The 16,026-nt window shown below is 41.5% G+C and overlaps 2 protein-coding genes across 4 annotated transcripts in view; both read left to right on the top strand.

The window, feature by feature from the left end:
• hoxb8 (homeobox B8) overlaps nt 1-1,841 on the top strand; it is a 6,578-nt gene extending 4,737 nt beyond the window's left edge. The window contains exon 2 of one of the 2 annotated variants that reach the window (XM_022753737.1): nt 1,356-1,841. In XM_022753737.1, the coding sequence (XP_022609458.1) occupies nt 1,356-1,762 (407 nt within the window). In that variant the 3' untranslated portion in view covers nt 1,763-1,841. Of the gene's footprint in view, nt 1-1,352 lie in introns of both variants that reach the window. The other variant, XM_022753736.1, reaches the window with a different exon arrangement.
• A 4,770-nt stretch (nt 1,842-6,611) lies between these two features.
• On the top strand, nt 6,612-15,303 carry LOC111227975 (homeobox protein Hox-B7a-like). 2 transcript variants are annotated; one of them, XM_022753734.1, is made up of 2 exons: nt 6,612-7,280; nt 12,735-15,303. In XM_022753734.1, the coding sequence occupies exons 1-2, from the start codon at nt 6,668-6,670 to the stop codon at nt 13,013-13,015; spliced, it is 894 nt and encodes a 297-aa protein (XP_022609455.1). In that variant the 5' UTR covers nt 6,612-6,667; the 3' UTR covers nt 13,016-15,303. The 2 variants fall into 2 exon arrangements, with proteins under 2 accessions (XP_022609455.1, XP_022609456.1); XM_022753735.1 differs by lacking the exon at nt 12,735-15,303 and adding an exon at nt 10,047-10,431.
• The last annotated feature ends 723 nt before the right edge of the window (nt 15,304-16,026 follow it).

Genomic DNA, 16,026 nt, shown 5'->3' with positions numbered 1-16,026 from the left:
AGTCTGTGTCTGTCACTGAAGTCAGTCAGTCAGCTGTGTTCTGATCTTTTTCCGCGCCGGATCATTTTTCTCTTTTAAAACTGTTTACGATCTGTTCGCGCCATCAAATATTCATGTGCACTTCAGTAAGTGCTCAGTAGATTTGTCTTTGTTATAGAAGAGTTTTCATAATGACTCGAGCGGCTGATGGTGCAGTTTGAATTCCTGATGTCTGAAGAGTAGTAGTAAACAATGTGTGTGTGTGTGTGTGTGTGTGTGTGTGTGTGTGTGTGTGCGTGTGTGCGTGTGTGCGTGTGTGCTTGTGTGCGTGTGTGCGTGTGTGTGTGTGTCTTTATGTCCTCTTGTGGACACTTCAACCTGAAAAGGTTCAGGGTTTATATATATATCTATACCTATATAGGCCTATATATATATATATATATATATATACATATATATATAAATAAAGAATAAAAAATAAAATCATGAGTATCATAAAATACATAGGTAGTGTTATATCTAATAGGAGTGTTTACTGACCCATTAGTTAACTGACCATTTAAAATCTGATAATTAATTAATTAGTCAATAAATTAATTAAGTTAATTATCAATTATCAAATAAATATACCAGATATTCTTTTTCAGCTCCATAAATCTGAGGATTTGTTGTTTTTTGAATAATAATAAATTAATAATTAAAATGAATAAATGCAAATGGCATATTTTTCTGATGGGACAAAATAAGTAAGGTCTATATATGATGACGTCACTTTGGGGTTTGTTAAGAGACATTTTTCAGTATGTTTTGAGATTCCATAGACTACAATATATGATTGTAACAGTAATCAACAGATACTGGAGCTCTTTACCTATAAAACCAACAATAACAAGCTGTCTATACAGTAATGGAGTAATGGGCCAGTTACAGGTCAGGTCTATAGGCTGTGAGCTGCTTCCCAGACAGCTAAATTAAACTTCTGGCCCAACATAGGCCTGGTCCTCGGCCGAGTCTGGCCCATATAAATCCATAACTGGGTAGATTCCAGCTGTTGTGCTCTGGTATTTTCTGACAGCTGCAAGAATTTCTGTGTGTGCGCCAGAATTGGTCCAGATGTGGAAGTAGCATCTGACAGTCCTGCTGTACATGGGCCAGGTTCGGGCGTATACTGGGCCAGGAGAAAACAAGCATGTGGCCCAAGTGTGGGCCGGATTCATTTTGCTACCTGGGTTGGTTTTTATGTGAAGGGCTAATACGAAGGGCGGTGACAAGCTAATGATCATGTGAAGATGTAAGAATGCAGATCTGTCTCTAATAGCCCCCCTCCACCATTTCTCCCCCCCTCCCCTCCCTTCCCCCCACCGCCCCCCCAGTAGCTGCGGGCAGGAGGCGTGGCCGGCAGACCTATAGCCGCTACCAGACCCTGGAGCTGGAGAAGGAGTTCCTGTTCAACCCGTACCTGACCCGGAAACGCCGCATCGAGGTGTCGCACGCGCTGGCTTTGACAGAGAGGCAGGTGAAAATCTGGTTCCAGAACCGGAGGATGAAGTGGAAGAAGGAGAACAACAAGGACAAGTTCCCCAGCAGCAAGAGCGAGCAGGAGGCGGTGGAGAGGGAAAGGAGGGAGAAGGAACTGCGGGAGGGCGGCGGAAGTGGAGGAGGAGGTGGAGAAGGTGGAGGAGGAGGAGGAGGAGGCTCGGTGGCGGTCGCGGTCGCGGGCACGGCGGCATCACAGGCCCCCGGGAGTGAGGATTGCTGCGAGAAAACCCACAAGCAAATGTAGGGAGGAAAGTAAAGAAGAAAGTTCATTAAGGGGGAGAAAGTTAAAGAGGTGGGGGACGAGGAGGGTATAAATGCTGGACAGGAAGGGATGAGGGTGGGTGGGGGGCTGTTTTTTGTCTTAATTGAGGCCATTGGACTGCCCCGCTGTCTCCGCGATCCAATCCATGGACAGAAACTTGAGTCTCCAAAATGGCGACTGGTGAGCTGGACTGAACTGAAGGGGCCTCGCGCCTCTGTCTGCTGACTGTGGAAACCGCGAAAAAAATGATGCAATGAAGCAAGAACATGAACTTTAAAAAATAAAATTGATCGGGGGGAGGGGAGGGGGTCAATCCAAGTCAAACAAACATAGTCTAGCCTACTCTAGTGTTTAAAACAAACAAACAAAAAAAAAGAAAGAAAAAACGATAGCTTCATTTCTTTGTGGAACAATTATCGTGGAAACATTTCTATATTGTTAGAAGTTTATCATTAACAATTTTATCTTTGGCAGCTGTATAGTTTTTAAGTTAAAAATGATGATGGTGCACTTTTTACTGTACTTCTCACTTATATGTTGTTGTTGTTGTTCTGGTAATGATTGATGATGATGACGATGACGATGACGTAGCAATTAATGAAATTTCCAACAACATGAAACTGCCTATTTATGCCATTTTAGTGGGTCGGGTCTCTTTTTTACACACTCTAATTGTCGTTTTAGTTGTTTTTTTGATCGATGGTGTTTGTTTTATGTTGTCATCCTTTTTTCTCTTTTTGGGTAAAAAGCATGCGCACAGTTCAGATTTAAAAAAGAGAACATTCATAAAAATAAAAATGAGAAAAAAATGCAATAAAATGTTTTCTGCGTTTAATGTGAAGAAGAGGAGAGAGGGATGGTGTTATTACTGTTTTACTAGAAATATGAGAAGAGAAGTTGGTTCCTTTTGCTTTCAACTTCTTTTTAACCCGAGCCTACTCTCCATCCTTTCTCTCTCCTCACTCTTCCTTCTTCCCCTCTTTTCCTCCTTAACCTCTTCTCCTCACAACCCTGTCATCCCCTCCCTCGTTTCCTCCTCCTCTCCTCTCTCTGTCAGCACCCAGACTGATAAAACAGTTCAGTTCACCAGGCCAAACATTTAAGCCCTGACTCGGAAGTCCCTCCCACAACGCACACACACACACACACACACACACACCCACACAATCCACATCCTATCCAAACATCACTTTATTTATGGCCTGGTCCTCCACCTCCACTTACATTATGACCGGTCTGTATACACTGCCTTCCATCATCATCACGATGACGACTTGAGGTCGGATTGTTTCCATATGGGAGATCAAACGCACTGCTCGTGCACATTTACACATTCATATATATATCTTCATACGGTTTGGACTTGAGCTCGTGTGTCAGACTTTTTTTTTAGCCGGAATCTTCAGTTTTATCAAAGCACTGAATATTGGTCCGATCAAGTTGTCAGGCGATCATTAGGAAACAGATTCAAAGCGTCCGTTTTGTCTCACGTGGAAATCTGCGATATAAAAGAGCAACACTTGTGGAGGAGCAGTTTGACAGACAGATGCTGCAGACTTTACACACACACCGTTTTCCCATCAGGTGAAGACAGGCAGAGATGAGCAGAGATGTGCACCTGCCAGTGAGTGAAGAGCCGAGTGACGCACGGTCCAGCTACTTGAGTGCAGTTTATAAAATAAAAGTCCAAAGTAACGTAATTCTGGAGCGTTTCTGCTGCAGTACTCTTACAGTTGTTCTGCTTTCATTATATTTATGTTTTAACAAACTGATATTGACAGCAACGATCATATTTGATTGTTAAAGGTCTCCTCAGCAGTTAGATTAGAGGACTCACCACAGACTGATTGAAAATGGGTTGAATAGATAGGCCATCCAGTCTGTTCCTCTGTGCGCTGGGTCAAGCTCCAAAAACACTGGATTCTACATTTCCCACTATAGCTTTGTCATTAGACCCCCCTCTGCCTCCTTAATATCCAATACTTTTAAACTCTATACCTTCAGTTTTTAATGTTTTCTGTCAAAAAAATTGATCTGAACCTCACAGCAGAGACAACCCTGATATTCTCACACTGTGGAAACCTCCCTGTACGGACGGAAGATATTATACGACTGTTATTGTGAGATGAGTAGCGCTTCTTTTAACGAGCGAGCTGCCACTTAAAATTGTCCAAACGCTTCTACTGACGCTTTATGGTTTGTTTTAATGACAACACTGTAAAAGATTTAAAAAAAAAAAAAAAGCATGATACCAGACTTCGTCAGAGACGGAGAAATATAAGAGTATACTAGAATCAGACTCCAAAGTTAAATTAGGGGGCATAAGCCTCAGTTAGAACCCATCCCCTTACAATAACCACTACACATGAGGGATTCCTTAACTACTCAGAGACTTGATTCAGGATGATGCAGCATGTAAGCAAATATATAATACAGGCGTTAAAACTACATTTTGTCACTTTGAGAGTGCACACTTATAAGACCATATACGTGCAGGTAGCTTGTTATGACCCATAGTTTTATTGCTAAGAGACTTCTAGTCATGTGAGACAGCTTCAGTCTTTTCACCAAACGCCCCCAAAATCACATGTTTATATTCAAGTGACAAGGCCCTCAAGCGGAGGTACAGGGAGGAGGTTGGGGTGGATAAAACATCTGACTTCAACCGGGAGAACAGCAGTTTCCATGGTGTTCACTTCTCTGTTCAAATCAATGGTCAGCCCTGTATCTTTTAACCATGAAGATGAAGGTCTTCTAACCTGAAGGCAGCCGCCACACATTTTAACTTAACTGGATCTTTCTCTAAATCTATTCAGGTTGTTTTTTTGTGCTTAAACATAACCAAACCAACCACAGAGCATTGTCACATTATACAAGGATGATTCATTCATTTATCAGATTGTATTTTAATCTGTGGTATGTCTCCTGCTGCTGAGGAAGGCTCCTGTGGGTGTCATCAGAGGATAGAGACAAATGATCTTATGGTCATTTAGGCTGAGAGAGCTTGTTGTCTAAACAACCAGACTACAACACTAAGTAAGAACGCAAAACCCTCTCGTTGTTCACAGTAGGATACATTAGTTGTTCAGATTCTTAAAAAAAAGTGTGCCATTAATAAAACAACCAAAAAAGAAATGACATGTAGTGAACTTGCATGTCTAGGGGCCAGGGCAGGTGTCCTCCTTGAATCCAATTTTCAAATTTGAAAAACCAAAAGTTAAATCTTGTTTATTTTCACTTTGGCGAAAACAGAGTCCCATTTTTTAAAATCACATCTGGCCAGAGGAAGTGGACTAATCTCTGGTTATGGGAGAGCGGGGATGAGATGTTAAGAAAGGGGGGCTGTCAAATCCACAGTTCCAGCTGGGTGAACACTGATGCTGGACCTTTCCAAAAGGTAAATGACTTTATGGCACCGTGAGGACTGGGGGTTTGACGCACAATACACCCATGCTTTACAAACACATCTACCTGTAGGAGTAAAATTTAAAAAATAAAATAAAATAAAATAAAATAAAATAAAATAAAATAAAATAAAATAAAATAAAATAAAATAAAATAAAATAAAATGTTAACAGACCTTCTCTTTCAAATCCTGCAACTGTTCCACATCCTTCCAGTTAGAAAGAAAAACTGTGGGTTTGTATGCTCACATAACTGCTCTCTGCTCTGTTAAACATTACATTCAGCACAGAGATTTTATCCCGCTGGACTCAGAGCTGCGTGGCGGGGAAAGGTCAGCGTCACGGGCACAGATCTTAGAGCGGCTGGGCAGGGTCCAGGACCAGGGGAACAGACCTAATCAGACCAGCGGTGGTTTATCCAGAATGGGCCTGGAGACTGGTGGAGACACACACGAGCACTTACGCCCATATGATTTTTTTTTTTCCCTCCTCTGAACTTGTGATGAGTTTCTTCTCTGAAACATCAATCCACAGTTGCTTCACCACCCACTCCGGTGTCTGGTTTTGTTTGCGTTTAAGCTGGAACATTTCAAGGCTCAGGACGCAGCGGTGAAAAATAATGAAGCTGTAATTCTTGGTGTTTTGACTATTAGTGGAATCAGTGTGGTGTTGTGCCTCTTGTAGCCGCAGCTGCTGCAGTCTTTCACTGGGAGCTTTACTGCAGAACGATTTTCAAAAATGACACGTTTGACTGCTTCCACGCTGTTTACACGGTCTGCGCTGCAGTGACCGGACAGCGACGGCAGCCTGTACAGTACAGTAGCCTACAGTTTGCTCTGCTTCGTGGGTCACTCTCTTTTGCATGTGTGCTCTCTAATGAGTCAGGATTAAATGTTGAGAACGCAGGAGATCCATCTCTTCTTTTAGTCTCCTCGGCAACTTTACGCGCCATTTGTTTCAAGTCCGATCAATATCACATGTAATGATGTTTTCCGCCTTTAGTGGACAACTTCACCCGCTTCCACCCGCCCAGGCCCGTGAAAGGTTGGAGTCCGGGCTGGATGTTTTGGCAGCCTCAGCCGTTTTGTTTTCCAGCTTTATGCGCGCTCGGTGATTAGTGGACACGTTCCGAGCTGCTGGGTATTGATTGTATAATATAGACTGCACGCGCGTGCATGTACGTGCGTGTGTGTGGTGTGTGTGTGTGTGTGTATGTTGCAGCGGTCACTCCCTGAGTGTTACAGCTAATTTCTCCTATTATAACCCTGCATCTGGAGGGAACCCCGCTCAGTCATTGGGCATCTTGGCATCACGTGAATCCGTAGTCACGTGGTCTGTCGGGTAATGGAAGGGAGGGGAGGAGGAGAGTGGGGAGGGGTGATTTTTGTGTGTGTGTGTGTGTAATTCTAGACAGTTATACTCCGCCAATAATTCACTGCCGACATTAAACCGCCCCAGGTCCACAAATCAACAGCGCCAAATTATGAGTTCGCTCCACTTCGCCAACGCGCTGTTTCCCAAATACCAACAAGCCGCTGCGAGCTGCTCCGCTCAGCTCTTCACAGACTCTTCAACTTCTCCCTCCCCGTCTTCCTCTGCTTGTCCTGCCGGGTCTTCTTCGTGCGCCCTCGCTTCCAGCGGATATCACCACCATCATGTCTCTAATGGGAGAAGCAGCGGAAGACTCCCTTTCCCTCCCCCCTCCTCTTCTTCTTTTTCTCCCTCCTCCTCCTCCTCCTCTTCCTCCTCCTTCCCCCCCTCCTCTACTTCCTTATGGTTCTGTTTGTCTCTTTCGGGACTGAACGGGAACAGCGGGGGCACTCAGCCCAGCACGCATCCTCTGAACCGCGCAGAAATCCGCACTGGAGGGGCTTACAGCGCGCCGGGAGCCGCACCGCCGTGCTCCTCTCTGCAGAGATGCGCCGCGGAGGAGCGGTTCCCCCGTCCGCCTCAGCTCTGCTCCTCGCTGGCCGCCAGGGTGCCTGAGCCGGCCTGCAGGATGCAGAGACGTTCGGAGCAGCAGCAGCAGCAGCAGCAGCAGCAGCCTCAGCCAAACCAAGAGAGGCTACAGATTTACCCCTGGATGAGAAGCTCAGGTGAGGAGTGGGGTGCGGGGGGGGGGGGGGTTGTTAATGAGGGTGATGAGAGAACTTGTGAGGCCTCACAGGTGAGGGGAGTAAGGGAGGGAGGGAAGGGGCGGTGGGGTATGTGTGGTGGGGTCGTGGTCTGTTGTGTGTCCGAGGGAGGGTGGGTGGGGGTGGAGGGTCTTTGGGACAGAGGGGGGTATTATTTCGACCCAATAATTACGTTAAGCGCTCTTTAAAGTGTTGGCCCGGTTGCGCAGCGGCCGCTGCCGGTAGCTGAACTATGCCTCTGTCCCAGCGTCTCTGTCACTGTTCTTTACAGCCTCTCTCTCTCTCTTTGCAGATCTTTTATGGCTGGGCGACCTCCATAAAACCATAGGCTAATTTAAGACTCGCTGAATATTCATTAGGTGGTATTGTTTTAAGAATTGGACGGGGGGGGGGCTGCGGTGTTATACCAAACCGTTTGAAAGTGAAGAAAGTCTTCCCTCTCTCCCGGTGTGAGCACGAGCTCTCGCTCATATTCAGTGTCTGACTCGGTTCAGCTCAGCCGCTCTGCCCTGATAGTCTTGTGTTTCTCTGTCAGTATACTCTGTGGCCCACTGAAAGCCCATTGTACTATTGTACTGTCTCCACAATCCGCTAATACTATAAACACTATAAATTAGCAGATGGGTTTGATCTGTGAATGGCTGCCCTTTCTGCGGATTGTAAAAGCGGCTTTGTGCGCCAGCAGCGGGATGGACGCTGAATGGACGCGGGGCCTCGGAGCCTCGAACTACAACAAGCAACACACACACACACACACACACACACACACAGCACAAAGAGCATTTTTATGCCTGCGTTAAAATAGTGAATGGTGGCGCGTCAAAAATGGGGAATATGGTGAGGGAGTGTTTGTGCTGAAAGCGAAGGAGACGTTGTTGGAACCTTAGAGGAGCCGCGCGCTAAAAGATCAGAGTGCGTAAAAGTCATTCATGTGACAAACGTGGAAAAACCTCCCAAACACTGTGTTTAAAGATAATCAGCTTATTCTGTGATGAAATGATTTTATTTCTTCTTCTACAGGGAAAAATATGGCCTCAAACACATATTCCTAAAGAGGAGGGACCTGGTTTTTCTAAGAATAATTTGCTTGTGTGTGTGTGTGTGTGTGTGTGTGTGTGTGTGTGTGTGTGTAGCAGTGTTTGTTAGTGCTTGTCATTTGAAGAGTTGTGATAAAGAGGATGAAAAGAAGAGAACTACATTATTATAATATAAAAATATAATTAAAAAACAATCAAATCAAATCAAATATAAAATAAAATACATCAAATATGTTTCCTCATATCTCGGTCATGAACGTGATATGAGGAAACATATTTTTGGAAATGGGGGGGTTATAGGCTATTAAAGAAAATTAGAGTCATTATTAATAATTTCTATAATAACGAAAGGAGAAAACACAGGAAGGCAAATAGAAAATATGTAATTAAAACACTCTCTCACACTCACACACACACTGAAAGGGAAAGCAAAAAGTATTTCTTTCTGTCAGCACTTCTATTATTTTCTCTCTCTCTCTCTCTCGTGTGTGTGTGTGTGTGTGTGTGTGTGTGTGTGTGTCTGTGTGTGTCTGTGTGTGTGTGAGATCGAACCAGCCAGCATGTATAACGAATTTATAGATTTTAATTTAGATCCGATTGCAGTCCAATGCGTCGGGAGATGATTGGAGGGAAAAGTCAAGTCCCGGATGTTCCTGATAACACACGACCGCTTATTAACGGAGGCATAGCTCGCTGTGTGTGTGTGTGTGTGTGTGTGTGTGTGTGTGTGTGTGTGTGTGTGTGTGTGTGTGTGTGTGTGGTCCACAGAGGTGGTGTTGGGGTCTGTGGCAGGTGTTTATGTTTGTGGACAGATTTTGTCATCGCGATAGTATAAAATTTAGTCACGAGATTTTACAGGTGAGCTGAGCTCGAAGGTGGGTGTTGTCTGCCCCTTGAGCACTGACTACTCATGTAATAACTACTACTTTATACTACTGACAAACGCACACACACACACACTCACACACACACACACACAACAATTATGTTAAAAATGTATTTAAGTGTTGAATAAAAATCTTTCAATATCAAGTTTTTCTCCTAATCTTCATGTCATAATGTTACAACTAACCTGGCCTGTGAGGGGAATTGTAACATTTCACTCCTTACAGTTTGAACGCACTGTTTTAGAAGATACAGACAGAAATGTCAACCATGTTACAACCATCCTGAGTCCAGACGTGAGGCTGTGAGGAGTCAGTTAGTAGATTAAAGGGCATGTCATAGAAATATTGATGTAGCTAGTCTCGCTCCAAACCTATTCGATTTTTCAGAATGAGGTTATTTAGTTAACTATGTAATTAGACCAGTATTATTCAAAGGTCTACATTTTATTTCTAGATTGTCTTTACACTTCTAGGAAAAACATTCCAGTGGAAACCATGTGTAACCATGGCAGTTTTTACCACCATGTTTTTAGCATGGAGTGTAAACTCCCCTCAGGTTGCTAAAAGCCCGAATTCCCAGTAAAAAAAACAAAAAAAAAACACAGAGGACATGACCTCAGTGTCCTCCGCCCTGGTCATGTCGCATATGTGCAGCAGTCCTGCAGTGAGTGTAATAAAGGTCTTATCTGAAGTGTCAGATTACACTCAGGACAGTGGCTGCAAGGAAAGCCTGTAGTATTTACTGGAGAAGGCTTGAAAATCAATATCAAATCAATGTGATTCCATTTTTCTTTTTTTTTCAGCACATTTACACCCAGAACACAGAGAGAGGCTGAAGATGTTTGTCCAGGAGATTTATGTCAGACATGGGAAAAGGCGTGGTGGACTGTGGTGGACTGTAGTGGCCTGTAGTGGATTCTGGTGGACTCTGGTGGACTTTGTCTCTGATTAGCATGTGACAAAAAAAAGAAATCTTGCTGCCGATGATTAAAGATGTGAGAACATACAGGCAGAGACTGTGTTGTCCGTGCGTGACTCTGGTCACTGTGAAAATCTGCCATCACACATTTATGAGCCTTCACTAAATACCAGCTAATGCCTGTTAAAGTCCAGATGACAGTCACGAAGCCCAGAGAGGCTGGTCACCGCTCTTTGTGACCCAACTGACCTGCAGTGTGAGCTCAGGGATGTTTACAGATCCTCTAGTAGAAAGCTGAAACCTCAGAGCTCAGATAAAAAAAAAAAAAAAAAAAAAAAAAAAAAAAATGCATTTGAAATATGTGTCAGAGAGTTCAGCAACAGCCTCCCAGAAATCCAAAACTCACACTCCCAGAGACTGTGGTGCAGCAGAGGGAGTTTTGTTTTCACGGGACTCTGCAGAGGAAATCAGCAGAGATGTTCCTGTGGCCTACAGACGACCTCTGAGTGGTGAAAATGTGACCCAGTTTCTCTTTAACCTTCAGGCTGTGTGTGACCTCGTAAAGACTGGAGGTCAGCCTGGTTTCTGTGGTCTTACTCAGCATTGACCCGAGCATATTTGACATGAAGAGCAATAGATTTTTTTTTTTTTCTTTGAATCTAATTAGTAATGCTCTAACGTCTGTTGTACACTAGCGGCCTGACTGAGCTGATTCATCGAGTCAGTGGAAACTCAAACAGCTCATCAGCAGTGACAGTCAGTCAGACTCTGCACCTTTCTACATCTATATTCCTCTTCTCACTGTGCTGCATGTGTTTCTTTTTGAGGTGAACAGAGTGTGAAGTAAATATTAAACAGTGATCCGTGCAGACAGAAGCTAAACCCGCAGTTTAACCACATCATTTACTAACGGCTTTATGGTGTTTACCAAGCCACAAGTGAAATGGCTTTGCCAGGAAGTGGAGGTGGCAACAAGTGGCCGCCAGGTGTGGACTGAGACTAGTCAACAAAACTAACACTCAGAGAGGTGATGGAAACATTATTCATTCACTGTGGAGATCAGTCTAATGTCAAACATTACTATTATTGGTAAGCAAAGCCTTCATCCATTAATCAATTGTAAAATGTTTAATAGGATAGTACTGATACATTTGAAGCAAATGGATTTTAGGTTTGGATTGTGAGTAAGTAACACGTTTTTAAATAAAATATTTAAACCAAAGATCAGCAGTTTGAGGCAGTTTTCAGTTTCTGGAACTTTACTTCTTTTACTTTCTTTTGAAAGCAGCCCCATATTTCAATAATTTGTTACAGATGTCTGATAATGTTCTGACCCTTGTGTTTTTCTTTTGGTGACGTTTCAAAGTTTCATCAAAGAAGTGCAGGGGCATTCTGGGATTCAGTGGCGTCACTGTGTGGGAGCAAGTAAACAAAGAAAAAACAAAAACTGTGAAACAAAATTCCCGATCCTGAGTTTATTAAAAAAAATAAAGCTCATGAGATAGTGAGTCATTTTATTTGTGTAGACCGCTATCTCAAACCTTTAAGATCAAATTAAAATTAAAAGTTAAAATTTTATCTCATCATATCAGAATTTTGATATTTAAATATTTTACATTTTAACATTTTTTTTACTTAGGCTACCAAAGTAAGTTTAGTGAATCCTTACATTTTATCTTTTTACATTTTATCTTTTCGTACATTTCATCTTTTTTTGTTCTATGTAACAAAAATATTGAAGATAACCTCAACTCCATCCAGTCAGCAGTAAACCTATGGGTAGTAAATCAAACCTATCACGTATGACCTGATAAGTCAACGTGAGCATGAGCTGTTAACTTAACATGTTTGATCTCATAGTTGTGACTTAAATGGTGTGGGTTAAAATTTGCCAGAATCTCAGAATGTTTATTTACCACGAGTATTTATTTATTTACTTATTTACTTATTTTCACATTTCTCCCACTGTTCTCTTTTCCTGGTGGAATTGTGGAAACTATTCAAACAATATTCATCAGTCGAGATAGAGCCTTCGGTATTTCACCATGGGCTTGAAACCACAAAGTTCAGCTGTCACTCCGTATTCTGTGACCTGAATATGAGTTTCATCCGTACTACCTTGTTACCATGGAAACATTTTTAATCGTAACGCGTTTCATTTTTGGTAAATCGTTGGGGGAAAAAAACTGCTCCTTTAAAATTTAGACAGGTTAAATATCGTGTTATTCAGATTACATGCTGCAGAATGAAAAGCTGAAATGTTTGGTAGCTGCCTTCAAAATAAAGTGACGAACCAAATATTTGTAGTAGCCTAAATAAAATTCCTCCTCAGGTCACATGGAATAACAGCTGTAGGTTACTTTGTGTTTTCAAGCTGATGAACATCTTAACAAGGAATTTCTGAAATTAAGATTCTGCTAAATATTTTATCTGATCAGTCCGCAGTGTGTGTGTGTGTGTGTGTGTGTGTGTGTGTGTGTGTGTGTGTGTGTGTGTGTTTGTGTGAGTGTGTGTGTGTGTGTCTGCACAGAGACTTTGTTCTGATTGGGGAGATATGTTCTTGTGTGAGCAGGTGCAGACAGGAGGCGCGGCCGGCAGACGTACACGCGCCACCAGACGCTCGAGCTGGAGAAGGAGTTCCACTTCAACCGGTACCTCACGAGACGGCGGAGGATCGAGGTCGCGCACGCGCTCTGCCTGACAGAGCGGCAGATCAAGATCTGGTTCCAGAACCGGAGGATGAAGTGGAAGAAGGAGAACAGGGCGACCGAGAGCGGCTCCCCGACAGCAGCACCTCTACCGACGGCTGAGGAGCAAGAGGAGGAGGAGGATGAAGAGGAGGATGAAGGATAACTAGACTGGACACTGTTAATGAACAAAGCAGGATAACAAAGTGTTTCAGCTTCACTCAGCAGTCAGGTTATTGTCATCCAGCAACAACTGCACTGTAAAAAAAAAATCATACAGGATTTTAGTGGCTTCATCTTTTCTCATTAACTTCATGTAAATTTGTAAGTTTTGTTAATTTCAATTGATAAACATGAGTTGTTCTAACTTAAAGTATTTTGACTTGAAAAGATAAGAATTAAGTTTTTAAAGAAACAAAACTAGTCGAGCATATTAACAGACTTCCCAGCATGCATTGCTGGGGGTTAAAACTGTCCAGAGATTCTCATTTTTTGTAGTTTGATGAAAACAGACATGATGTAAACTTCAAGTCTAAAGTCGTTGCTGTTTCTTATAAGGAATATAATAATAAAAATATAAGTCCACTTGATTTGACTTATAAATAAACTTACATTTAATTGCTGCCTTAAAACATGAGTAAACTTGACTTGAAATGGCGATTGGTGTGAATAAAGTTATCTTAACTTGAAATTGTGAGATAAAGTAGAGTTGAATTGAATGTTTTTTTAACAAGATAAAGCAGGTTTTCTTGAATGGATAATATAACATAATTGAACAACTTTTATAATTTAACTTTTTGAGTTGAAACAAAGCTTGTCTTAAACTTGTACATTAGTTATACATTTTATAACTAATGTTAAAAAAATGTTATAACTAATGTTATAAAATGACGTTAGCTATAAATAATGTGTAGATCCTGTATACTCATCCCTTTTACATCTATTTAATTTTGCTTAGAACATGTGATACATTTCTTAATGTAGACCATTGACCGTACCTGCTAAAATTCCATATATTAATTCAGCTCAGTCATGCCTTTCTAGAGAAAAAAAAAATGCTCAAATGAGAACCCTGGCTGGTGTTTGTGGGACTATCCTATAGCTAAAGTTTCCTGAAAGTAAATTAATATATTCATCATACACACTCATATCGGAAATATCCACTTACTGTACTCGTGTGTTTGTAGTACTGTATTTCCTCAAGGCGTCAACATTTCACATTCTGTTTTTTCAGACATGTAGAGGAACCCTCTGCCCACTGTCACACACATTTGGGATGAATCAGAGCTTGCATTGCCAAATGACCGGAGTTCAGATGTGTCAACACCCATTTGTCCTGCCTTTATTTTGCACTTCTTTTATTTCTGGAGCGTGTCAAAATATTTGTCAATTCAACTAAAACTGACAACTGTTTACTGACATTTTTAAGGCAGCAACTGAATTTAAGTTTTTAACCACAGGAATTATTTTTACAGCCTGAGAAGCTGTGAAAGACACGTTAAAACGACAGGAAATAATATGTAACTTACATCAGTGTAGTTGTGTGCTGTGATGTATTTATTTCCATCAGGTTGTAGGGCAGAATCATCATGTTTCAGCTCTGTGTGTCTCTTCAACCTCTTCAACAGCAGAGAGGGAAACCAGAAAGTAATGATCATATCAAGTGTAGGGGGTCTATGTCAGTTCAGGTTTTATGGAATCCATATAGAATCCTTCGTGTTATTATGAGAGAAGTTTCATCACCTGATCTGCAGCAGAAAGGGACACAATGTTTGTTCATGTAATGAATGAAAGGGCAGACATGATGTCTGTGGATATGCTGCTTATTGTTAATGATGAAAACTGTGTATAATCCAGAGAATGAAAGGATGCAGGGATGGAATCACAGCTTCATGTTGCTTTTTTTGTGATTCCCACTCACTAATGAATTTTCTTATTGCCCAGCCACCAACTACACTCTGTGCACTTTTCCCGCTTTTTAGGAAAAGATCCTCATAATTACACATTTAATTACTTTGAATTTCTGTTCATTTAAACTCCTTTATGATCTCATTTTTTAAAAAAAGGTTTGTAGTGGAGGATTTTTTTTTTCAGATTTTCCATCTAATTAGAATCACAAAAATATCAAAATCAGCATTAAAAAAAAAAGCCAACACTTTACACATAGTAGCTGTAGCTACATCTGCTCTTGTGCTTTAGAATATGGGGTTGATTCTGTCTCTAAAGGGTTAGTAGGGTTAGTATTATATGTAATATCAAATCTTCAAATGTCATGTGGTTAAACTATATGTGTACGTTGTCCTGAATTGATTTTTGATTCAATAATTCAGTTGATAGAATAAAACTCTTATATCTTTGAATAGTTGGTCAATGAGTTTGTGTCTGTCACGTGTTTGTTGATAAATGGCTCCACTGGAGTTCAGCTGTGTCTTCTCTTGTATGTAAATAATAAAAAATGTCAACTGATGAGTTTGTTGCCACATTTTTAACTGTCCCACATTTGCATTTTTGTGGTTCTGTTTGAAGACAAAACTTACAACACACAAACAATATGACTGATATTCCAACAACCACTGTCAGTCATCATTTATGGTCCGACACAATAACGTCAACATGTGGTTTACTAAGTCTTTATCATGTGTGTGATGAAGTCTTTGCTTCAGCAGCCCTTATTTCATCCATTCATCATTCACTTTTCAAATACTCTCTGGTCACAAAGAAGGTGAGTAAATAAACGTGACTTGTAAACGTTGATCATTCTGCAGGAGGCTACTTCAAGCAGATGTATAACATATCATGTAGTTCATGCAGGTCAGACATAACACATGTAGAATTTCCCATCCAACCACTCTTCATTCATCTCTTACTGTAAGAATAGTTTGTGTAGTTCTTGTCTGAGTCATTTAACACTTCAGGCGAACTTGTTTTAAACTGTCTGTGAAACAGCCTCTAAAAGTCACAAATCAAATGTGAATTCAAATATTTGATTTTCACATGTTAAAATATTTGATCTACAAAGACATTACAACCAAACACGTTGTGTTTGAGATGAAAAGATTTGTTCCTTTTCACGTCACAACGATAAAATGAATGGGAACACGTCAACGCTTGTATTCTTACAATCTTTAATTACATAACTTCACCAATCAAACATGTTTACATTCATCTGCTGCCATC

The sequence above is a fragment of the Seriola dumerili genome, unplaced genomic scaffold (genome assembly GCF_002260705.1).
Source record: "Seriola dumerili isolate Sdu_G_001 unplaced genomic scaffold, Sdu_1.0 BDQW01000192.1, whole genome shotgun sequence".
Classification (NCBI taxonomy): Eukaryota; Metazoa; Chordata; class Actinopteri; order Carangiformes; family Carangidae; genus Seriola; species Seriola dumerili.
Note: the sequence above shows the minus strand (reverse complement) of the source record. Positions and strands in the feature narration are given on the sequence as shown.